Below are 26,402 nucleotides of genomic sequence, written 5' to 3'. Positions count from 1 at the left end.
CTCGGCCCCGCCCTCTGGCACAGCGCTGGCTCAGGAGGACCTGCTGAGCTACACCAGGCTGTATTCTAACCCTGGTGTTCAATTCTTAGCAAATTGCTTCACTTATCCGTACAAATCCAAGGTAGATTAGAAAGATTTTAGATGTTGAGCTAGACTATTGATTTGGGGATTTTGCACTAGCAACCTGCAATTACATGTTCTAATGATTCTGTCTTCTTAAAACCACACCCAGATTTAATGAGTTATTTGTGGAATGTCTTCGGAGTAAAAGGGACTGTACTTTTACAGACTTTATGTTGTATAACATGAACAACCCGGACAGGGTCACAAATGGAACTGCCTCACAAGTGACAGAAGACAGGTGAGAGGCACAAAGCAACAGGTCGCAAAGACGGTAAGAGCAAATTTGTTTTGCCAACCCCCCCAAAAATGCCTGAAAGAACCAAAAATTCTGAATTTTGAAAGTAAAAGATTATCATATAGTGAAATAAAATAAATAATCCTCTTCATCAGGGTTTCAAGATCTGACTCCAGATATTTTAGCAGGCCATACTGAATCCTAGCACAGAAAAATCAGATGGACTAGTGGTGAGTAAGTTCCAGGAAAACTGCAGTAATTCCTCCACTTGTGTAAGGACATACACTCACCTGCCGAAGGTGAAAGTAGACTGCATTCTGGAGAAATTCGGAAGCTTCCAGGCTCCGCTTCTGGATGCCGAGGACACGGACAGCTTGGAAGCATGCTTCTAACTCAGTCACCGGAATTCTTACACTGCAGGGGGAAAAGGAGGCCCTCAGTCGATAGCAGAGGTGTTCCTGTCGTGTATCACAGGCCGTGCCTCAGGGACTCAGTGCCTTGCAGCAGCCCGGCACCAGGCGAGGACCCGAAGCGTGGCCCACCGAAACAGGAGGTGCACTGTGCTTGAGAAATCCCATCCCCGATGGGGGCAAGAGGGGCTGGTGGGGTTGAGTGAACCTATAAATGCCCACAGAAATATGCCTGCATTCATTCAAGTGATACAAGCAAAAGTAGCAGGTTATTTAACAAAATTTCAATTTTCAGTGGAAATTTTGCCATTCCTTTCCGCTTGTCCCCTGCACTCTGAAACAGGCTTAGGCTCTCTCACACCTGCAGCTCTGAAGCAATAGTTGTGAAGTCATTTTACTTTGCTGCAAGTGTCCTCGGTCCCCTTGTAACTGTGTCTGTCCTCTCTTAACACAGTCGGATATCTTCCTGGATCTCTACCTGAGTTCCTTTCTCCTCCTCCTCAGATCCTGAGATAAAGGACAAGTGAAGGCACATGACCAGAAAAGGCACTGTGGACTTGACTGAAATCCACAGTGACCCCCTAGGTGAGTGCTGCCCACCCCTTACATTCGATTTTCAAGGTTCTGCACAGGGTGACATCCAGCCCAGAGTGGTGGCCCAGGCCCATTGGAAGCTATGTGGCTTGGGCACGGGGACAGGTGAAGGAGCCTGTTCAGGGGTCAGGCCCCTCCCCACCTCTGCTCCTCTCTCTCCCGAGGCCCCGCTGCCAAGCACTCAGGCTCCGTGAACTTATGTCCTTCTCTTCTACTCTACTCCAAACCCTTTTCCTTTTCCTTTTTTCCCTAATTATCCCCAGCTGGAGTGATTTTTCAATCGCAGTATCTGAAAAAATTTCCTGCAGCCGAAATTGAGGTCTCAAGAAGTCAAAGCACATATGCTACTTCCTGAAGAGTGCCGCTGGCTAGGGGGACCCTCACCAACACTCACGTGGCATCAGACATGTTTCAGGGTCGGCCACCCCCAACAAGAGTGTGCTGTGACCCCTATGCCCGCACAGCATCTCTGCTCACAAAAATATAGTTGGCCCACTTATCGGTTATTAAGAAGCAAAAATACAAAATTGCTCATGTTTCTTACTAAAATTATCTATGAAGCAGAAAAGGGAATTGTAATAGAAAAGAACAATTTTGACCCCATGTTAGGTCTGTTCCTTTGGCTTTAACCCTGTGCCCTGTTTTCTAGGCTCAGACTTGCTAGCTCTGCACCATTTGTAAAAGAAAGTTGCCTTTAGACTGAAATATCCAGGACAGCCTATTCTCCTGGCCGTGATCTTGAAGGATGCTAATTCATCTGCACTTATGTAGAGATGGCAAGTTGCAAAATAGAGAATAACCTTTGTTTTTTTTTTTGGAGTTTTCACAGGGGCAACATGATTTGATCCGCATGGACAGCTGCAAGAACAGCGGATTCAAAGGACAAGCAATTCATACAGCAAGAAGTTTCCAACAACCAATCAAAACCCCGCCCCTTTTTAGTATAAAAGAAGACTCAATTCTGACTTGTGGAAGATGATTCCCCAGGACATCAGTCTGCCATCTTCTGGATCTGCCAGCTTTGCAAATAAAGTCACTATTCCTTGCTCCAACACCTCATCTCCCGGTTTATTGGCCTGTCATTTGGTGAGCAGAATGAGTTTGGACTCGGTAACAAAATGACTGCATTGGAGGTAGTATGTCTCCACTGTTTCCTCGTTTCCAATATGTAACATGCACATTACTTATGATCTAGTGCAAATAATTCATCAAAGACAACCACAAAAAGAAACTATACTCACCCAGCTATCAACACTGAACACAAAACCTGTCTAATTTTATATGCTGTTTAAGAACACAACCGAAAAACCTAACATAGGGAATTGATTCCACGGAAATAAAATTATTTCTACTCCTTCAAAACTTTTTCTTTTCTTTTCTATTTTATTTTGTTTTGCTTATTGAAAAGAAAATAAAAGTCAGATCATTTTATTTCACGTATTTTTGTTATAGCTACATACTTTAAATACTACACAGACTTAAATTGCAATAAAAAATTGTTCATATATTACTATAAAGATATATACACAATCAATGGGGATTAGGAATGGAGTGGACATTTACTAAAAATCCACTGCAATCCAGTCTTTCACAAGCATATCCTGGAATATAAGCTCTATTATCCAGGGGTCCTCACCCACATTCTCACTGCTGAGTCCGTTAGTAATCAACTACTAAGGCACCAGCATAGAACCATGTGATCTGTATTTTAGGAATAAATGAGGGAATTGATTCATTCAATTCTAAAACAAAAACCCTAAAATAAATACTGAACTTATTTACAGATAAAGAAAATTGGTCCCTCAAAATGTAAAGTTTCTTCCTCAAGGTCACAAAGCTAATAAATGGTAAAGGCAAGATTTGAACTAATCTGCCTGATTCTAAAAACTAAGGTGGAAATCCCATTAGACTGGGGAGGGTCCAGCTGCGCAGCCTATCACCCTATCTTTGTTCAGATCTAGCCTTAGACAGCCTGAGACAGCACTCCATTCCTATGGAACTCGAGGGCAAATGATAACATTAAGGATTTTATATCCAGGAATTTCTTAGGTCTCATGTATATTAAGTGTCAGCAGGTCAGCAGAAAATCTCTGGGAACCATTAGTGGGTCCAGACCTTTTTGCTGATTAGAAACTCAATCTATCAGGACATAGTGACCTTCCCATGAGAGGCCACATGGACATAAACTAAAGGCAGCTAAACAATGAAAACTAGCAAGACCCTGGAACTCAAGCAAGAAGGATCCCTGCCATCCCCCACCCAGTTGCCTCTTCATCCACGTGGACACGAAGACAGAAGACCCGGGTTCTTGTCCAAGTTACACTATCATGGATTCTCACCCATAAAAAGTTACAACTCTATGCTGTCATAAGTCCTTTCCAACTCAAATATGATGACACCAATATCTCAGCAGAATATCTATGTCTCCACTTCCCCTCTTCTAATAGGAGAATATTTCTATGGACACAAAGCAGAAATCCAATTTAAAAAACCATGCACGAAGCCAGGTGAATTTCTGCTTAAGAGACTTTCCTCTCACGCTCAGTGAATGAAAACTCAGAAAAAGTGGTCCTTCTCCTTCAGCAAACGGGAGGCATCCTGATTGTGTGTGTGTGTGTGTGTGTGTGTGTGTGTGTGTGTGTATAAATCAAATATAATCATGTCTGGGACGTGTACAGATTATTTTTAATTTCACTGTAATTTCATGGGGATGAGCCAACATTTAAAGTAATTTGAATGTAGTGTTCTGAGACAGAATCAGTCTCTTTTGGTGGAGGAGGTGAAAGGGGAGAGTAAAGGAGGAAAGAGGTAAGTGAAGCAAAGAAGTAAGAATACTGCTAGGGAAAGGCAAGACGTTAAATTTGTTCCTCATTGCATCACACACAAATTAGGGACTGGATTTCCCCCGTTGTCTTATGGAGCACTGAGTTGCAGAAGAAGAGGTGACAGCCCATTTCTCACTGAGATTGTGACTGTACGTGGCATCTTATAGACACAAATCATTTACCCTGATCAAACACTCTAGCAGCAGGCTGTAATTCTCCTGTTTTGAGAGACAAGTAAACAGGAGTTCAAAGAGGATGTATAACTTGACAAAAGTCAGAGGACCAGTAAACTAAAGAGGATGAATTCAAACTCAGATCAGAATGCAGAGTCTGCTCTTCCCACTCCCAGGACTGGAAAATCCTTAACACACAGGCTCCCCAGCTCCCCTGCAGTGTTCCTGGCGCCAAGCATTACCCATGGTAATGTTAGCCAGTTCTCACAGACACAGTGCTCTGTGCAGCCAATGACCTCCATCGGACCTTGATCATCTACCTGCCACGCCCACCAGGCTTCACCATACAGGCAGGAGAGCTGGCTTTCAAGTGCATACAAAGCCACCCCCGGTCTAACCTGGGCTCTTCTGCGGCTTCTCCAGCCTAAAGGCAGCCATGAAACTGCTCACAGTCTGTACATGAGCCACACTACCTCTCTCCATCTGTCTCCCCACCTATACTACTACTTAGCTATGACCATTTTGAGAATCTTGGAAACAAATTTTTAAAAACAGAAAAGAAAGGATTCTGGAACAAGTGCTTAATACTTACAATTTTAAATGACAAGTTACAAATTGAGTATTGACAAACCGAATCTTCCTTACTAAATGTCAGTTTTAAGCATTTAAATATATAATAGCAAAAAATTCTCACAAAATTAACAAAAACATAAACAATAAACGAATAAATTCAAAAATAATGCCCATGTTCTAAATGGAGAAACTTCAGGACTATACTGAGTGTTAAAGTAAGAGGTATGAATGTAGAGACATAAACATATTGCATGGAGGAAAGCAGTTTTGTAAAGATGTAAGTTCTCCTAAGAATAATTCAAAACTTACTAAAAACTCCCATGAAAATTCCAATCTGATTTTTTTTAACTTGAACAAAATATTTTGGAACTCTTCAGGAATAATAAAGTCATAATAGTAGACAGGAAAATTTGGGATGGAAGAAAAGAATCAAAAAAAAATCAGACTGCCAGTGATTAAATAAATTTTTACAATATGTAAGATATGGTGCTGGAGTAAGGAAGGGAGATTGACAGAAAGGAACCATGAGTTCAAAAAGAGACTCTAGTGTATGTAATTATTTTGTACAGGTGGGATTTCAAATCAAAGAGAAAAGTATGAATTCAATAATTGTCCTGGGACAATCAGAATCACCTAGAAAGAATAAATTCTATTCCTGTCATAATGACCACAAGATAAATTGCACATAGTGATGTAAATATTAAAAAGTACTAATAACAGCAAATACAACCCTTTGCTCTTATTAACTCAACTTCTCCTCAGTATAACAAGTACTATTATAATCACCACCTTAGAGATTAAAAAAACCTACAGAAGAGATTTATTCCATTATAAGGAAGTATTTCTAAGAATGTCAAAGATAAAACCCATAAGGAAGACATTTACTATCTTAAGAGTAGTTTGAGCCACAACAAGAATAAAAAACTTTCTGAACAAAATGAAAGGAAAGAAATGACAAGAAAAAGCTCTGTGATACATGTTGATGAAGTCACGAAGTAAATTTTCATAACATACAAAGAGCTGTCACAAAGCAACAAGGAGCTCCCTCACTTAAATGTTTGCAAAGGAAAAAATGAATCATTCATTTTAAAAAATTCAAAAGGCTAATGAGTGAAAAAAGCTCAAAACTTCACTGGTCATCAAATGCAAACTAAAACAATGAAAAAGCACTTTTGCTTATCATATTGGCGAATATTTTTAAGATATTCTACTTAGTGTCCATCTGTGGGAGAACAAATCATGAGCGACTTTTTCAGAGGATGACATATCAATGGATATGTAAACTCTGAAAAACGTACATACACACTGACTCAACTCCACTTCTAGGAATCGTTTCCTTTAGAAAAAAACAATCAGTCCAAACAGATGTATCCATCAGGACATTTACACAGCACTGTTTACAAAGGTGGGAAGAAAAACTGAAGTGAAATCATATCCAGCGATAGAGAATTGGTTACATAAGTAATTGTGCATTTTTTCATTCCCCAATGGAGAAGGAAATTCTAGAGTCACTTGAAAGGAGTCTGTGATGAATGTAAGTGTCACATCCAGGGACTAAATTTCCAGAAGCCTTAACTAAAGGAATATACATACAAGATCACAGGAATGTCTGTACAAGAAGGATGCAAGTCAAACATTCTTTCTGACAGTGGAAAGTGGAGAAAACTTAACTGTCCACCATTAAGACAATGTTACGTTAAATCAAGGCGAGCTGCGGGCGCTGAGGGAGCCGGCGTTTCGCCGTGGTCCAGGGCCTTGTCCACAGCACTCTCCCACCAAATGTGTCCGTGGACAAGAGACGACACCCGCACATCAGGAGACCCCTCCAATCTATCTGAAAGGACCGGGTGAGTCTGGAGTGGGAGGACGTCTATGATATACCCCTGAGTGAATAAAGCGAGCTGCAGAAAAACATATAGTATGGTCTCATTTTTAAATAAATCATATATACACACACCTATACATTGATTTCTCATATGTGTATATATATGTATCTCATAGGCCTAAAGGTCATGAAATATATATACCAAATTTTCCACAGCTTTTACTCTCAGGAAATAATGGGAAGGGAGTTAGGGGCCTTCCTGTACCACCACAGTTCTCTTTTCAGTATTTCAGTTAAGTATACTTGGAATTTAAAAGTTTATTTAAGTCCGAAGTAAAATGGACGATGCATTCCTTAAGACAGAATGCTACACTGGTCATTAAAAATCATGCCAGGGGAGATAGAATATTGTAGAAAAACATGTAATAAGCCGAATGGAAAATGGAGATCTCCGCACAGTAAACAGGGACAGAGTGCTCACTGGTTTTTATGACAGAGCTGATACACACTGACGAAAAGAATAGAAAATAAATGTTAAATTGTTAATTATTATCTCTGAGTAGCGGGACCAGGATAGACTATTTTGCCCCTTTTTTCAGACTTATTATATTAAATGCAAATTATTTTTCATCTGAAAAAAGCATTTTTAGACGTGTAGTACCACGCAGTGGGGAATAATACATGAATACTTACAGAAACAAGTAACTAGGAGACACCGCCGCAGCGCTACACAATGTAGAACGGGCGATCCTGATTAACATCGTGCAGTTACATAAGGACCCACAAAGTGAGAGCACCTGCTGTAACAGGGCGTGGCCCCCTTCTATTTGTCAGTTGTGTCTTCAGGGCTGAGGCAGTTCTGAGCACGGCCAGTGTCAGTGCTGGTGTCTGGATGGATGCTACTGGAGGTGAGGGCACCTGCAAGCGGAGAGGAGGAACAGAAACCATCCTTTGCATTTTCTGTCTTGTTTCTTTGTTACTTTAAAAGAGAGGAATAAATAAGATAAACTGTGTATCTTCCCTACAGAAATTTCAGTAATGAAACCGTTTTTAAACTCTTCACAGCTTATATTCTGCCTATAACTGTCTTTTCAACAAAGCATCATATTTATTAAATGTGAATTGACTCAGTTAATTAACTCCCTGTTGAAACATTCTAGTAAAGAACATGAAATGCCGTATGTAAAAGAACCACACCTGCAGTGACTAGCACAGCTGTCTTGACGGCAGTGCATTCAGCCCGCACCACCCTGTGGTCCTGAGCTCCTGATTCTGGTAAGAGAGCACGCTGCCGCCTCAGATGGAGAGATACTGTGAAAGAGTTTGAACTCTACAGTACTGACAAAACATAACTGACAAATCCCAGGCTCCTTTGAGGCTGTCATTTTCTGTTTCTGGCCAACCCCCGTCAATGAGCAGAACCACCCCATTCCCGAGCCATGGGACTCATGTGGGAAGCAGTTTTGGAGAAATTTCCAGGTATAAAATGTAACAAACTATACATAGATCTCTGAAAAAAGAAAAGATGCAATATTCTGATTTTGGAAGAAACTCAAAATATTCTCCTAAGCCTTAGTAGCTGGAAAGGCTGGGCATCTCCTAAGCCACTTATTTATTTCGCAGCCAGTGAGCATCTCCCACAAACCCTGTTTACCTGTGTCTGCTGGGAGCCTCAGGCACACTGTTGCTGTCGATCTTATAAGTCACAGGGCAGATGCGTGTCTCTCATGCCTGCAACCCTCACACAGGCTTGCCTCCTAGCCTCACTGTCTGAACTTGGCCCCATTTTCTCACCTGTTTATTTGGTATCTGTTCTTCTGTAAGCTGCCTGAAATGCTTTCTGGAACATGTCAGAAGATTCAGTGGGTAGATAAATGGACAGATGGACAGGTGAGAGATGGGCAGACAGACAGAGAGACTCCAAGAAAAGGGGAACAAAGAAAATTTCCTATGCAGAACCCTCTTCTAGTCAGGGAAGAAAACCACCACGGAGAAGTGTGAAGAGGCAGGTGGCTTAGGACTTTTTCCTGGATTCCATGAAAAGTCACACCAAGAGAGAGGGTAGAACTATAAATAATAAAAGAAAAAAGCATGCATGCTTGAAAAATATATCTACAATATGTACTTTCTAAAGAATAGATTCAAATCAGCATGGCCCAATAACACAATCCTTGGGTATTTACAGAAGTGAGAATCCCATCTCCAAACCACAAGGCATCCCTTCGGAGCACTAAGAGTCTACACGGGACGGTCTTAAAGCCGTAATCACAAAAGCTATGCTATCCTGCCCTTACGAGGAATGAGCAGCTGTGCTTGGGCTGCCCACGCGCCATTTACACCCCACAGCACCTCTAAGGGGGATGGACGCCTAGCAAGCCCGTCTTTGCAGGACAGCAAACAAGTCCGGGAGAAGCTAAGCTGACCTAACATTTCTCCATCTCTCAGGACTGGTCACTCCAGAGCAGGACTCGAACTCGGACCCACGTGTGTAATCACGTTACTACCGTGCTTTGCGTGCTTTTTGTGTGTATAATACATTTGTTTCTGGCATGAAAGGATATTTAATAAATGATCGGTTGTCCTGTCTATCTCATTAGCTCACAATCAATGTTTATAGTGTTGAATTGTACTCTTTTTCCCTGGAGAAAGGAATGGAACGAGCGGGTGTTAGAATGAGGTGGGGCTCCATTCTTTATCTGGTACCTCATCTCATCCAAGTCCCCAACCAGGGAGAAGGAGCAAATGTTCTCTTCATCTTTTAAAGAGAGGGCTCCACTGATGGTGACTTAACTCCAAAACCAAGTCTGGGGAAAGGGCACATTCAGCAACCAGAGCAATATCACCTGTTGGAAGGCGAAAACAGCTCACGGGAGGGCTCAGGGGGTCAGCCTGATTTAATTTCAATCGATAAAACAGTAACACACTCTAAAAATACTAGCATGCAATCGATTGGCTCTTTCTTGACATCTAGCAATTTTCCACAGCCCACATGTAAAATGATCGTGAACCAGTGAAAGGTAGTGTCTACAGACAAGAAAAATCAATGCCACAGGTAGACTGAAACCCAGGCTGGAGGAAAGGAAGAGAAAGGGCATAGTAAAGAAGTGGGGAAAGGCTGGGGAAATAAAATCATCACAAGGACTCTCAAGCATCATCCAACAATCATACAATCATTCGAGAGAGAGAGAGTTACTGAGGTCCTATTCTGTGCAAGATTGTAGAGCGGGTGAAGCAAGAGCGCAGCGACCATGGTGGCAGCAAGTGGCGGGGCTCAAATACACTTCTGATTCTGGTACCTTGCACACTTGTCCTCAGTATAAAGGCAAAAAACAAAAAGTAAAATAAAACTCTGTAAACTCAAAGCATTGTTGAAAAAAAAATTAAAGAAGACCTAAATAACTGGACAGACACACCACGCATATTCCTGGATCAGAAGCCAGAGCTCTTGGAAAGGCAGTGCTCCTCAAAGCGATCCGTATATTCAACGTGGTCTCGATCACAATCCCAGCGGGCTCCTCTGCAGAAACTGAGTAGCTGCTGCTACAATTCATATGGGAATTCAAGGGTCTCAGTAACCAAATCGTACTTGAAAAAGAAGAACAATTTAAGAGGACTTGTAATTCTCAATTTCAATCCTTACAACTGTATCTCCAGGTGAGATTAGAGGCCATTGTGAAGTTATTACTGTGTTTATCCTTATTTTCTAAATTCTCTACAATGAATATAACTGTTACAATAAAAAGAATAAAAAGTAAAGTTTCTTTTAAAATATACACACCGATTCACTCATTGGGAAAAAAATATTTTAACTATAAAGAGGTAAACAAATATCTAGTGAAAAAGGACTACTTAAAAACAAGAGTGTATTTACATTTTTCATTAATTGAAAACTGAAAAGCACAAACACATCAAGTTTCTAGGGAGATCGATGCAACAAATTAAGTTATTTTCAAAAATTCTAATTGAACAATGAAAACTCAAGAAAGGGAAAATTGTGATTGACACCCAAGTGCAAACACATGGAAAGCAAAGGCCTAGAAATCACAGTTCCTTTAACTCTGATACTAACACAATAGAAGAGGAAATTCCTCACTAAGGGGACAGTGGAATCCCATGCATACGACAGCATACACAGTACAAACTGCACTAGAATCTGAGGTGATTTTCTTAGAAGAATTCCAAAGTTACAACATTGCTGAAAAACTATAAAAACACTGACAGACAGATTAAAACACACAGTCATATATATTATATAGAAACATATGAAGTCTACTCCCATGTTGCATAGAAATACAAACATATTTGTTCATTTATGGGCACTGAATATTTTATCCCAGGTAGAATATTTCAACTAAAACAAATAATCAATAATACACTCCTCTTGTCAAATCTACTTGATAAGTTACTCTGCTATGTAACCATAATTTGTCTAAGATAGATCTAAAATTATTGAAAAAGATCATTGTATGGTTTCTTGAACTCTTCTCAAATTTCCAAACTTAATTTTAAAATAGATCTGAGCAGTATTTCTATATTAACTTTTCCCCCGTGAAATGAACAACACAGTCTGTTGTCAAAATTCTGTCCTTAGAATGATTCACAAGCACCGTATCCTAACAAAACTGCTGGACAGCAAGGCACTATCCAGACCCTGTGACCAAACAAATGAAACACAAGGAAGACAGTGACCCTATTCTGGAGGGCTTACCGTATGTTTCAACACCGGGTATTTATTTGATTGGTTTGATTGGTTAGCAAAATAAAATCAATCAAGTACTTTCTGCTTTGAGCATTCAGTAAGTCATGACTCTGTTGTTAGTGTCATGAGAAGGAAAGACTTAAGCATGACTTGATTAGGTCAATTAGCAAAAGCCATCACTGGGGAGTGAGTAATAAAGAAGTTAACTGATAGCAATGCTTCTGCCTACAAGAGACCTAAAATAAACCTACACTGATCTCTTTAAGGAAATGAGGAGATGAAGCCCCAATGAGAAAAACAAAAACTAACAAGAAATCAAAATTAAAGACTTTTTCATTAACGGTTCCAGGAAGGAGTGGAGCATGGTGGTGAGGATCACAGGTACTTGGGACAAACATGAGGGTCTGAATTCCAACAGCACTGTGTAGCTTTGACACTGATAAGTCAGTGAAATTTTCTGAAACTCAGTCTCCTATCCATAGACTGGGGACAACAACAGCACCCGTCTCCTAGAACGGTCCTAATAATTAAGTTATTTTATATATAAAAGGTTAAATAAAATACCTCAGATATTAAATATTACCACAAAAGCACAAGGAAAAAAGAAAACAGAGATAAATTGGAGTTCATCAAAATTAAAAACTTTGCTTCAAATGACACCATACAGAAAGTGAAAAAACAACACACAGGAGAAAATTTTTTCAAATCATTTATCTGATAAGGAATTTGTATCTATATAAAAAAAAAAAAGGACCTCCTACAACTCAACAATAAAAAGGCAACTCAATTAAAATATGAATAGAGGATCTGAAAAGTATTTTTCAAGGAAAATATACAAATGGCCAATAAGCACAAAGAAACGATGTTCAATATCATTAGCTGTAAGGGAAATCAAGTCAAAACCACTAGGAGAAACCGCTTCACACTCACTACAATAGGTTATAATCAAAAAAAGAGTAACAAGCACTAATGAGGACACAGAAGATGCAGAGGTCGCAGACGTTGCTGGTGAGGATGTAACACAGCCTGGCCACTTTGGAAAAACGCCTGGCAGGTCCTTAGAGAGTTGAACATTTGGTTTCTGAATGACCAGGCAATTTTGCTTCCTGAGCACACACGTAAGAGAACTGAAAACAAATGTTCATATAAAAACTCCTACAGGAATATTCACGGCGCCATTACTCATCACAGCCAAAGAGCAGAAACAACACAAATGTCTATCACGTGATGAATGGGTAAACAGAGGGGCCCAGCCATACAGAGGAATATTATTCAGCAATAGCAAGGCATAGAGTACTGACCCAGGCCACAACTTGGACAAATATTGAAAACGTTACTCAGTGTGAAAGAAGTCAGTCACAATAGATGGTTCCACTTACATGAAGTAACTAGATTTACATGAAATTTCCAGCACAGGCAAATTCACAGAGAGAGAAAAGTGGCTTTCTGGGGCTGTGGGAGGATGGGGAAGATGGGAATGTCTGCATATGCGTAAGGGGCTTCCTGTTGGGGGGATGAAAATTTTCTAAGATTGACTGGGATGAACAATTCTGGGCATAGAGTAAAAACCGCCGTACATTTTAATGGGTGAATTGTTATTAAAACTGGTAAGAAAAAAAGCACCTCCAGCCAGTTACCTTCCCATAGTAAATGCAAATTGCTAAATTTTATTACAGGAAGAAGAAACTGCCCTCAGCATGAAAGCAGGAGTTCAGTAAATGTGAGTTAACCGAAATTGGAAAAGAGCATTTCACTTGAAACAGTTGATGAGTGTACACAAATTATTAAGACATGACAAGGAAAATCAGTTTGACATCACGAAGAAGCATTCTGCTTCAAATGCAGATCAAGGATTCGGCAAGCCCAGCTGCTACAAATGACCAGAGAAGAAACCTGGTTCTTTAAACAAGCGCCAGAGCCAACAAGGAAATAATGGTGAGGAAAGCAGGCGGCCGAAAATCTGGAACAGTATCCTACAAATACTTTCTCCACTGAAAATTCAAAAACAAAATGAAAGTGATGTGATGTTGTGTTGACCTCACGTGAATGGGCTTCCTCCGGTGCTCGACAGTTTTGTAACCCCGAATGAGAGACTCAGGAGAATCATCATGGCTCCTGGGAGTCACCAAATGACTGCCCACCAGCTCGCTGACCAACATCACATCTGCCAGGGTTGAATTGCAGAGAAGAGACCAACTTCTGAAAGGCACGGGAAATATAGACAAGGGAAGAAAAGGCTGCAGTCAGTCCTGGGACAGAGGCCTTCTGAGCAGAGGCCAGAAGGCTGCAGGTGAACATGAGTGGCCCTGGGGCAGAAAGGGACCACGGGGGAGCAGACCTCAATTCTCTTCTCTCTCTCCCTCGGGTAGGAGAGATAAAGTCTGCATCCTTCTCACCTGGAACTGTGGGTTCTGGCTGGCAGAAGTCTTACCAACATGGAATGAATTACTCAAGACTGTGGAAAAAGGAAAGAAAGGGAGAGGGATTAGGGAGCCAACTCCTAGAACCTCTCAAATGCTCCCATATTTATTGTGTATAATCAAAGGAAATAGTCTTTAACAGTTGTGTGATAGTAAGGAGGAACTTCGTGAAAGATGGGATGAGGCAGAGATTGTAGAATCCGCAATGAGTAAAAAGGCTTAGTTTACCTTTAGGGGAGACATGGGGAGAGGGGAACAAGATAAATTCTTTAGATATCTTCATTACAAAGCAGACCACCAGATCAGCCAGGTCCCTGTTTTGGGAATAATGTACTATCTAACAGCAAGCACGCCCAGCGTTTATAGCTGAGTGCCTGGGTCATTGCTGTGCAGAAATCTTCCACGCAGGTCCGCACAGGTAGAAGTGCCACAACGTGCTCAGAAATTATACCGTCAGCACCCCTGGGCTCCCATGGACTGGTTTCAAATTAACCAAACTCATGAGAGACTGATGCAAGAAAACCAGAAATTTAATTTATTAATGTAACAGGAGATGTGAAACTACAAACCAGACTGAAATATCAGAGTTCAACCATGAGTACAGATTCTCCTCAACAGCCCAATCACAGGCAGGCAGTCACATGACAATAGTGGACAGAAGCAGAGCAGGAAGGGTTTCTAGATTAACTGAATGGACTAAATTTCTGTTATACGAAAAGATCTGCTGCCCAGAAGACTTTTAACGCCAATCACAGTGCACTGTCCGTGGACTGTGGCTGAGACACGACTGTGAGCACCTGTGTAACTCTCCTTTCCCTGTCCTTTCTGAGCTAAGTGATGCACAGAGGTACAGATATCCAGGGATGCAGATACCGCTAAACACCCAAAGCCCATCCCTGGGAGCCTGGAAACCAGACAGCCAGGGTTTAAATACCAGCTCTGTCACTTACTAGCTCTGTGACTTTGGCCAACTTACTCTCTCCGTGCCTCAATTTCCACATTGTATACCTGGGATAACTATCAAACCTTCCTTACACACTTGTTGTGAAGATTGAAGGATTCATTTCTGTAAAACGCTCAGAAAAGAATGTAGCACATTTTTGGTGCTCAACAAATGTGAATTTAATAAGAAAGTGATTTACAAATCTCCCTTCTAATCATCTTCTGTGTTTCATGGCTAGTCTGAGTCCCAAAGGAAATCCTTATTTCCCCTCTTATAAACTCTTGGGGAGCACCCTTCTGTTGCATCCCACCACCTGTTTAAACTGAGGGAAGGGATGCCTCCTCCACAATCTGGTCCATGGAGAGTGTTTTTCCCTTCACACCCCTGACCCCTGGACAACGGCTAGCCCTCCTCACACTAACAGATTGAGGTGTGAGTCCGGATCTACAAGCAGGGCATATGAAACCTTTCCTTTCCCTCCAGTGTTGGCCACCATTGGGAAGCACCCGGGATGCTCAGCTCCATGGCAGGGCAGCCCTGTGCATGATGGGGCAGATCCTCTTAAGGGAAGGCTCACTGTGGCCCAGAGCTAACTGGGACTGCATGAGTCTCTAGTTCTGGGGCACAGTATCATGACACGCATTTTCCCACAGCCCTGAAGTTCATGGAGAACGTGGCTTCATCAGTAATACAGGAGACATTTATCGCCTGCCTGTTCTTCTGTGTCATCTCTCAGTTGGCTGCTGGAGAAAACATTTGTATAGGTATTGGGTCCCCTTAAGCCCCAATATATATGAAGTAACAAAAAATTCTGTGGCTTAACATTGGTTCAGGGCGACTGTGTAACTGTCCTGACCCTGCTGATGCTAAATTATGGGTATAGGAACTATGGAACCTCCTCAAATATCTTTCAGCATAAAACCAGCTTTTCTTATTTTCCTGTTTCTTAGTAACTGCCAAAGACTGTAAAATGATGGCTTCATACAAAACAGGAGCTAAACTTTATGAGCCCTTTGACATTCCCACTGTGCTAAACACTTTACATAATTTCTAATTCTCACAATTCTGCAAAGCAGATACGAGCGTCCCCATTTCACAGACGAGGGAAAAACTCAGAGCAAACTAACTCAGGCTCACGTGGCTCAGTGGCAGCACGTGCACGCAAACCCAAGACAAAAAACTACACCCCTTCTTATATGTACAAAATCACCTCCCAACAAATGATACATAGCTGCTGGGTCAATACTCAGGGAACTCAGTACACTTTTCAGCTTTAAGGTGCTCCAGAGGCCGCTCTTAGCTGCTTTATAAAATTCCGGCTCACTGTTTGCTAACACTGGAAGAAAAGACCGATTTTGCCATTGTTTGCACAGCAAGTCTGAAATGTTAACAGCGAGATGACAGAATAAGTCTAAGACATAAGCAGAATAATTTTTCCAGGTAGAAAGACATAATGGACATTGTGCTATTCTGAAGCACTAAGCAACGGAATCAAAACAAAATAACATTTGTTAAACCTTCTTTTGCAAAAGGAATATTAAGACTGTTAGAAGGTGCAACAGCACCACCTATGGCTAAAAACACCTTCCAGGTTGCTGGGAAAGATGCAAAACAAAAATTGCCTGTTGGATCAGAAAGAAGAATCAGAAAATTATATCTTATGTAGCACATACTGCACTTTGCTTCGGGGAAGGGAGGTGTATTCAGTATTTAATCTGACATTGCTAATACTCCTGAATATAAACAAAAGACACAGGCTCATGGAAACTTCTTAGTAGAGGAAAGAATCCAGTCCAGCCACTTCATTTTACAGGAGGGGAGACTGAGATCTGGGATCTGTCCTCCTGGCAATCAGCAGCAAATCACTCCTAGGCCTCATGTCTTGCACTGTAGCAAAAACCAACAGATCTGTTCTAGGCCTATATTCATAAAAGTCACGTCTGTATTTTTCCAACAGTAATTAATCTAGGTATCTTGCAAAATACTTCTCAAAGAGCCAGGAAAGCATACAAGTGTATTGAAATTCAAAAACATTTATTTGCACATTAAAACAGCATGAGATTTATTCTATTAAAAAAAGTGACATGTCAAATCAATATTTTGATATTTTAAAACCTATTAAGAGTGCAGAAAAATAAATCAAAATTTTCTTTAATCACAAAAGAGAGAACCTTATTCCCTGAAAATGATCAATGTAGATTTTTCTAAACTTAATGTTTCTGGTCAGATTCCTACGAATTTAAATGTCTGAGTGGATGGTTACACGGCAACATGTATTCTGAGTTGTAACAACACACATTCTGTGTAAATAATATTCAAGGCCGTCTGCTTAAGGTGATTTAACTAGTCCCTGTCTCACTAGAATGATAAAGATTTCATTAAAACTTCATACTGCACACACACACACAAAAACCTGAATCCTTGTTACTTTAAGCCATATTCATATATTCATAAATATGCATATTGAATATGCATCAGAAACAAGCCACTCTCTTTAGTATTCAGAGTTGATCCTTCTAAACTATCTGTCCTTGTGACAGCATATTTTTACTAAGCAGCTCTTGGGTGCTTCATATACAAGTCGTCCACCTCTCACAGTCAAACAAGGTAAAGGGCATCACTCAAATTTCACAAATGAGGAAATGTACTTAAGCCATGAAAACAACTTACATATTCATCATCAGGAAAGAAAAGAGTAAAGATTTTACTTACAATATTCACTGACAAAACTTTCCTCCATACTAAGACTACATAGAAACAATTCAGTCTTTGTAAATTTTTCTGTCAATAAGCACCACTAGAGAAAAACAAGCAACATCATTAGAAATGGTTGGACTTTCAAAGCCCACTCCAATTTTGCACTATAATCATTTTAATGTTTTGATTTTAGTGTTTACAGAGCACTAAATTAAAAAAATATAAAGTTTTTAACTCATTGCCTGAGAAAGCAACATTTGTGAAAATGTACAATTTTAATTTATGCCACTCTGTCTAACATTCTCACTGGTGTCTCTCCTTTGAAGGCTTCATGAATCTGAGATCGCTAAAATCGGTCATTTATGGACTCACAGGAGTTCGGGAAACCACTCAACATGGGGCTGATCAGAGGAGCCATTGAGAATGCATCCTGTGCAGCCTGGGTTCCAGCCCTGAGCCTGCCAGCGCCAGCTGCGTGAGATTTGGGACAAGCTGCCCCGTCTCTCAACCCCTCAGCTGCAGAAAAGGAGACACTGATACCTACCCTTAAACACCTGCTATGAATTAAAACATGAGGAAAGCATTTTAGCCTTAGGTAAGTGTCCACTCAGAACAATCTTGGTCATTATGATGATGAGGATTACTTTTAATAAGTTAAGGCAGACCAAAAATTAGAAATCACCATAAAGGAGAAACATTTTATGTCAATGAGCATTTCCTTTTGAATGGATTGCAGAATGTTCCATTGATTTTTTTAATAAATCAAATTTTGTCCACTAATTATAGATTTACAGGTTCATGGACAAGTCTCCAGAAAAAGAATTAGAGGTCACTAACCTCTGCATACAAAGAAAGTAAAGTTTAAAAAAAATCAGGGGGGAGATTATACCTCAATTGAGAGAGTATGTGCTCAGCATGCATGCGGCCCTCAGTTCAGACACCAGTAACTCCATTTAAAAACTTTTTTTTTAAGAAATGGAGAATTAACTCAAAAAGGTGGAGGAATGCAGAATTTTTTTAGAGAATCAACTCAGATTTAAGATGGGGAAAAAAATATCCATTTCTCACAGGAAATCTTGAGAACTATGTAAACCGGATCTGAGTTGTCTAATCTTTTAACATTATTCATGAATTCATATTACCAAGTCTTAAAACTGCCTGATAACCCACAGGGGTGATCCTGATCATAACAGCTGCCAACACGGATCGAGCTCCGGCTACGAATGGTCTGTTCTGCCATCTCTGCCCCTGAGGCCTCACCAGGCTGGGAGCACTAAATTCGGTCATTCATGAGCATCACGTGTAAGTCCTCCCTTTGTGCTTCTCACTCCCCCCTCACCAGACCCTCTGAGGGAAGCACTGTTATCATCTTCCCCAACCGAAGATAAGGCCACTGAGGCACAGAGACTAAACCTGCTCCAGGTCACATTGGCAATAAAGGACGTCTATAATTCTGCTGTTCTATTATTGACAAAGGAATCTGACATATCAATTCAAGGGAGACTGTTAAATAATCAAGTCTGTCAGGTCTTCACCTCAAAGAGCAGATACTATAGATTCCTGACGTAGGATGAGGCTGCCGCCACATACTGACTCAGCTTGAAATTAATATCCAAGATGAAGCAGCAGATACATGTAAATATTCACGACTGTCAACTCCGCTCTCGGGTCTGGGCCCTTCACTGCCTGAACGGGGGTGAAATCCCCACCCGTGTCAGGGAGGGAAGCGCAGCTCTTCCGGGACTCACCCAGGATTCACGGGCTGTTTCCCCCCCACAGGCTGTCCTCAACGATTAAAAAGCTCTCAAGAATTTTACACCATGCAAAACTAAAAGACGTTTCTGCAGATGGAGCACTTTCTCAGGCTTAAAACTTTTTTGCCTACACTCAGCAAGTGGGAAAATAACACATGAATCTGCAAAGTCTCTGACCCTCACCACTCACAGGAGTAGAATGGCCTCAGCACAAGATGACTCTTCACGGATGAGAACAAAATAAACCCGCCCCCAACCACAGGCACTCCCAGAGACAGCGCTCAGCAGTCTTCTGCACACTCACGGTTGTGCAGCCCTCACCACCATCTATTTCCAGAACACTTCATCATCCCAGAAGAACACCCCTGCCACTAGCAATCACTCCCCAACCCCCCTCCACCCAACCCCTTGCAACCATCACCTGCCCTCTGCCTCTGCATGTGCCTATTCTGGGCATTTCAGATCACTGAATTCAACAATATGTGGCCGTTTGTGTCTGGTTCCTTTCACTTAACGTGCTGTTATCAAGGCTCGTCCAGGTTGAAGTGGTATCAGCATCTCTCTTTTTTTTTTTTGAAAGTGTTAAAGTTTATTAGAAGGTGGTAAGTACTATCAAAAAGAGTAGAGAGGAGCATAAGTGATTGGGTTTCAAAGGGAAAAGGGCGGGTTGAGCAGTCAGTGTGGACTTCCCAGAGCAGGTGGCCTTTTTCATATTCCCCTTTATTTATTTTTTCTTTTTTATTCACTTTTACGTCTGAATAATGTTCCACTACATGGAGATACTACATTCTGTTCATCCATTCAGCAGCTATGTATGGACGAGCTCCAGACGAATGAGTGTAAGAGGTGACTAGGCAGGGATGGCATTTAAGCAAAGGGCAAGATGTGCTTTCAAAAAAAAAAAAAAAGCCAACAAACAGAGGCACAAAGAAATTCAGCGCGTTTCTGAGAAAGTGCATGCTTGCTTCACGATGACTGCCGTGCAGGGCTGGGGGGGGAGTGACAGGAGACACAATGAGGGAGTCACCTGAGAATATTCCCCATGCAAGCAGCTCAGCCAATTCTCCTCCCTCATCCTGTATTTTAGAGCCATTTTTGATAGGTTTTCTATTTCAAGTAACAGTACTTAGTTACACATCTGATCATCTGCATCAGATCACCTTACCTCCAAGCCACAGAAAGTCATTCACTGACTGGAGCAGCTCCAAGACATAAAGGTGATGGACCAGGGAGTTCTGCAGCATCCCGGCCTGCAGGCACAAACCCCCACATGTTCCATGGTGATGTCCGGAAAGTAAAATGCATGGAAATATCTCACTGCTTCTGCACGATATCTGCCCCCAAATTGCCCCAAAATCATGCTGGCAAAGCACTACTGAGCCCTCTCACTACAAAAAAAAAAAAAAAAAAAAAAAGAGAGAGAGAGAGAGAACAGAAAAGAAAAGAATAAAGCTAAGAAGGCAAATTTAGGGTCTTCCATTGAAAACCAGCAACCATCACTGCCAGTAACTCAGCTGGAATGGTCCTGACTTCAAAAACCACTGTGCAGTTACATTGCAAACGTGATAGACATATATGTATTCCACGTAGATGATATTACAGTAGGATTTTTCTTTTCGAAATTTCCAGTTGCAACATTAACACAAGAAAGATTATGTTTCAGCTTTAAAAAAATCAATTATTTTCCACTTTCTTAATTTTGAACCTATTATTATTTTATAAAGGGTGCTATGCTGCAAATTATAAACCAACTATTTGGCTTCTGCCAACAAGACCTTTATGACTTCACTATTTCAGAGCAAGATTTAATGATGCTTTGAGAAGTGGGTCCTGGGGCGCTCACTAACAGCTCTTTAAATACTGACAAGGATGTGCTATTTAAGTAATGCAAAGGCTCAAACTCTACATTAACTCAGAAACCAAAGAAACTACACCAAAGCCTTACTTTATCATTTTTAAATTTTGCTATTCTTTTGAATATTAAATTTCTTAAAAGATAAGATTTTTTTGAGAAACACAGCAGCTGTATTAAATTTCCTCTCACCAAGAAAGCAATCTTTATCAAGAATAAATACCCCTATGGAAATCCAAAAGACGGGACGTTTCTAGCTAAGTGAACATGCAGATCTCAACACAAAACTAAATCCTATCAGATCTCACTCGAACGAGCTCAACAATGTCCTGTGCTACCCTGAAACTTAGCTCTTCTGTTCCAAATGTTGGCTGAGCTAATATCATCACATAATGCAGGGAAGAAGAGAAAAGTACACCTGGTTGCATCCGTTTTCTTCCAGCCACAAGGTGCCGCTAGGGGGTCCCCGTTAATAAGCTCTCCCCATGAGGAAATCCGGCATTCACACTGCCCCTGCCGTCCCCAAGCAGCCCCGACGCCCCTCTCCCACTGGTGGACCCCCAGCCTGTCAAAGGTCTTCTAATGACCCTCCCAGTTGGTGGCACTCTCCCCCTCTACTCTGCTTCACACACACACACACAAACACACACACACACACACACACACACACACACACACACACAGCCAGGACAGCCTTCCCAAAGCACAAATTTGATTACATCACCCCCACTTCAAACCCTTCAGAGGCTCCCTGGTAGAGTTCTAGCCCCACCCCCGATGCTGCTCGCCCAGCCTCACCTCAGTACCCAGGTCCCCAATGACCTCAGGCGCCCCCTGACCTGCTGCTTCTTCCCACTTGCCTCCAAGCCCATTTTGACTGTTTGTCAAGGGAGCCTTCCTTCCCTCGAACCTCTACACTTTGGGTTAGGTGCCCCTGCTGTGTTCCTAGAACATTCTACGCTAAGACAACTTCTGACAATGCTAAACTCTCAAGAAGCAATACATTTTGCTTACTACTGTGAGTCCACCTCTCTCCCCTGGACACTCAGAATTGCATGTGTTATGAATAAATGAATGAAGGGGTGGGTCTCAAAGGGACGGGCAGAGCTGCTCTCGCCCACCCCGACCCCTTCTTTCTGTAGAACATCAGAAGCAAAACCAGGAGTACCTCTCCTGAGGGTCACTTTCTGCTGACACCCTTCACTGCCTCTTCTGTGTCAATTCTAGTAAAAAACCAAGCTCCTCCTAAACCCTCCATCCCTAGGCCCACTCGTGTCCTCCCAAACAGGGGCACCCTCCACCCTGGACCACACAGTGCACTCTCCCCGGGTCCCCACCCCACAAGCCTCCAGGCCTCTACCCGGGCTGCTCCTGCAACCTGAGTCACCCTCTTGATTCCTTCTCCTGGCTGACTCTTACTCTGTCCTCATAACTGAATGTAGAGCCCATTTCTTCAAGGAAGCCCTCTCTGATGATGTCCTTTAGCTCTTGGCTGGGCTCCCTCTACAGCAGGACTGCTTGGCGACCAACTGGTGTTTGTCCACCTGCTCCTCTGAGACCATGAACTCTTGGAGGCCACGTGGGAAAAAGGAGTGAGACGATAAGGGGGGTGGGAAGAGCAAAAGCAAAATCACAGCCCAAGTCCCAGATTCAAGGATTCTGTCTCAGAAGAAAAGAATAAAATGTTTAATACTTATGTCATTTGGCTATGATTTTTGTGGCTCATGGAAAGCAAGAGGTTGGTGTTCTAGTCTAAAATCCAAGTTACATGCAAAGAAATGTACATATTCATATCCAAAGGAAACCAGAGCTGCTCAACAACAGTTTGCAGTTAAAATCAAAGGAAATTTGATAAAGGCAATCTCTCTCTCTCTCTCTCTTTGTTTTTTTGTTTTTTTTTTTTTTTTTGTATCATATAGTTGTAGAAGTATTTGTATAACTAAGTGATGGCTACAGCCTATGATTCTGCACTGGAGTGTTTGGGGCAGAGGAAGCCCAGATTACATGCACTGTGTAAATGCAATCACACCAACACACTGACAGGTGCCCTACTGGCTGAGCTGAAGTTCCAAAGCAGACAACCTTACGATGCAAGACAGCTCTCATTAGAAAGTAAGGAATGCAATGTTCTGTACTCAATTACTTACATTATATGGGCCATTAAGCGATAGTGCATCTTGTCTAATGAAACCCCAAAATAAATTGTTAACGTCGATTTTCTCCATCTGACCCTTATTTGCTAACTTTGGATAACAAACCCTCACTCCATACAGAAAGCTCAGACCTACGCTGCAGCAGGTTACATCCCGTGGAAGAAAGCCTATCAAGGAAGAACTGGAGAGTTTCCCTTCAGAAGCTGCTAAGTCGGGTTTTGCACCTGTACATCATTTGCAACCACGTCATCGTCAAAATAGTTAGACCTTACCTCTGTGGGGCGAAAAGCACTGCGGTGCTTCTGAACCATTAGAGAACACTGAGCTTTGGGAAAGAGTCCTGAGGCACTTAAATCGTACTTTTTGTGAAAGGCTCCAATACTGACCCAATTCACCAATCCAGGTACAACAGGGAGGTACCGGAATTAGTAGAGAGAACATGCCCTTGAAGTCTGACAAGGCCCTGCTTGAATCCTGCTACAGCATTTACTAGCCGCGAAATGGACCAATTCCTTAACCCCTCTGAGAAGGCTTCCCAAACTGCAAAAGGGGGCTGCCACCGCCCACCTGGGAGGCACGGATGTGAATGCAACACGCAAGTAGGGCTGCCGACTGCTACCTGATACGAGACCTGGCTAGTTTCCCTCCGCTGCCCTTCTCCCCCTTTAAACTTGCCCTGTTCCCACTGGTAAGGGTCAAGCCCCGTCCAGACTGCCCGATTCTTCTGTGTATCCCCGGATACATGTCTTACCCTTAGGAGGCCAGAAAAAGAACTATCTCCTCCAACGTCACTATCAATGTTCTTAAGAGTCTGGGTTTTTTTTAACTCTATTTTGCAGGGAGACTATTCCAGAACTGTCCAACCACCATTCTCCACTTTGGCTCCTTCTCACCTCAAATCTTCTGTCTGCTGGCCTTTTGTTCGTGGGAAAGAGAGTCCGCTAGGGTGGAGACTCCCTAGGCCTCTGTCCCTCCCTCACAGGTGAGTGTGACTACCTTCTCAACACTCCCCACTCCGACTCCATCTTCCGAGGAGGTTCCCCTCCTGGAACATGCAGCCTCTGCATCATCCCCAGACGCGCACGCGTGGCCACAACCCTCCATTCAGATTTCTTCCTGGGTGGCCCTGCCCACCCCCAAGACCCTTAAGGATAAATGCCATTGCTCTGAAAATCCCAAACGCCACTGAGTGACACGCCAAAGCTGCATGGTCTGGGCTTTCCTCCAACCCAGGCACAGCCCTGACCCGCCTCAGCCTCAGTCTGCACCTCTCGAGATGAGCTCATCCACCTGCACGGCTGTGAACACCAGCTAAGAATGACGACTCCCAACGTGTATCTCTAGTCCGGCTCCTTCACCTGAGCCCCGGGGCCATAGACCCAAGTGCCTCTTTGAAGTCCTAACTTGGATGACAAATGGAATCTTAAAAATGCCTCATGTCCACCATTTACTCTAGAGTTCGATTCCTGGCAGGTACCTCCCAGGCTCCCGATTTTAGTAACAGACCCAGAACCCACCTAGGTGTTTGAGTTCACATTCAATTTCCCCTGTTCCTCCCCCCGGCCCTGCCCTGGAATCAGTCTTGTCATTTCTATTGCTAAGCCAGTCTCAAGTCTGGTTCTGCAAGGACCACGGATGGAACCCCACAAGCTGACAGCAAGGTGCAGTGCATCACAGTCCTCCGAAGAGAGCTCCCTGGAGGGGGAGGCATCTCCTGCCTCTGGTCACCTCAGAAGGCACTGGATTCTCACAAAGGAGGCCCAGGAGAAGGGACTCAAGGTTCTCCTGTGGTCTGAAATTTGAAGGGCCCGAGGTTTGGGGGAGTTCCTAGTTAGCAGACACACCTGCCAGTGAGCAGATGAGGATGGGGGAACCCAGGCAAGGCTGTTCTCACTCGGACCCCTGGGCTCTCGGGAGCCACGGGAAAGGCCTGTGTTCAGGGCACAGCACAGCCTTCACAGATCCCAGCCTGCATTTGCCAACCCAGAGAGCCTAGACTCCTACTTGCGATTCTTGTGTTCTGTTCCCCCCCAGAATGTGATGGGCTCTTTCAGAACGTCTGGCCTGTCTCAAGCGAGACCAAGTCAGTGAAGGATGAAGTGTCCACAATTGGACCAGGGCATGAAAGGAGAAACAAGGTCTCATGGCCAGCATGACGGTGGTGGCCAAACACTTCCCCCGGGTGAGATGAACCAGGGTGTGGGTGAGAATGCAAGGTCACTTCACAGCTGAATAGGGTGTTGGAGACTCACTACCGCAAACTAACGACACGGCCGTCAGTGGTGGACGTCATCTGCAACAGACACGGAGTCAGCTACTTACTGCCATCATGGGTTAATAGTAAAGGCTGGTGCAGGGAGGACTGCATGGCTGCTGAGGCAAACCACAGACCCGGCTCTGAAAGCCCACTGGCTGGAGCAGAGAGGAAGCTACAGTCCCCTTTAGCGGTCCCTGTGTCCACCAGATCCAAGTGAGCCAGCTACTTAGGAGAAGGCCATGTTGTTCTGATACTCAGAAAAACCAGCCTCGTAAAGGGAAAATAAGAGTGGCATGGAGTTTAGACCCGCTCCTGCCTCTCTATGAAGGCAAAGTAAAGTAAATGGCACGGGGATGGTGAATGCAAAAACAAAAAACAAAAAACATAAAACCGGTGACTGCTTCCTCCAACAGCATCCCCTGCAGCTGCTCATCTCCGAGCCTGCCACTTTCTCACCAGTGACCACCGGCCAGGAAGCTCCGTCACGCACGTCACACAGCGACAGCCCGGATCCTCGTGCCAAGCACGTTTGTGTGAAAGCCAGAATCAAGGAAGATGCTGCAGATTTTGACTTTCCAAGTTTAAGTACTCCATGAAAAAAATCCCTCAGCAGCCGCCTAAATCAATTCGCATCTCACTTCTTCAAAACAATCAAACAAATTTAATAAGGGCGCATTTGTCACCAAACATAAGGAGGACCAAACTGGTTCCTCAAAGCAAGGATTTTAACAGGTATCAAACACCAGTGGGTGATGTGCTAACAAAGCAAAAATTCCAAAAAACTAGAAAATAAAAAGATGACTAGGATAATATATGGATCAAGGCAACTGTTAAGGTTTTTGCTTTTTAAAGCGATGGGGACAGCACGG

At 42.7% G+C, this 26,402-nt stretch overlaps 1 protein-coding gene across 2 annotated transcripts in view; it reads right to left on the bottom strand.

Annotated features, from left to right (window-relative positions):
- LOC135320998 (trafficking protein particle complex subunit 9-like) overlaps positions 1-26,402 on the bottom strand; it is a 115,198-nt gene that overhangs the window by 81,189 nt on the left and 7,607 nt on the right. The window contains exons 5-6 of one of the 2 annotated variants that reach the window (XM_064484261.1): positions 7,452-7,676; positions 649-772 (exon numbers count right to left, since the gene is read on the bottom strand). In XM_064484261.1, coding sequence (XP_064340331.1) covers positions 649-772; positions 7,452-7,519 — 192 coding nt within the window. In that variant the 5' untranslated portion in view covers positions 7,520-7,676. Of the gene's footprint in view, positions 1-648; positions 773-2,328; positions 2,689-7,451; positions 7,677-26,402 lie in introns of those variants that run through there. The other variant, XM_064484262.1, reaches the window with a different exon arrangement.

This window comes from Camelus dromedarius, unplaced genomic scaffold, assembly GCF_036321535.1.
Source record: "Camelus dromedarius isolate mCamDro1 unplaced genomic scaffold, mCamDro1.pat HAP1_SCAFFOLD_200, whole genome shotgun sequence".
NCBI lineage: Eukaryota > Metazoa > Chordata > Mammalia > Artiodactyla > Camelidae > Camelus > Camelus dromedarius.
This window is presented reverse-complemented; position numbering and strand designations above follow the sequence as displayed.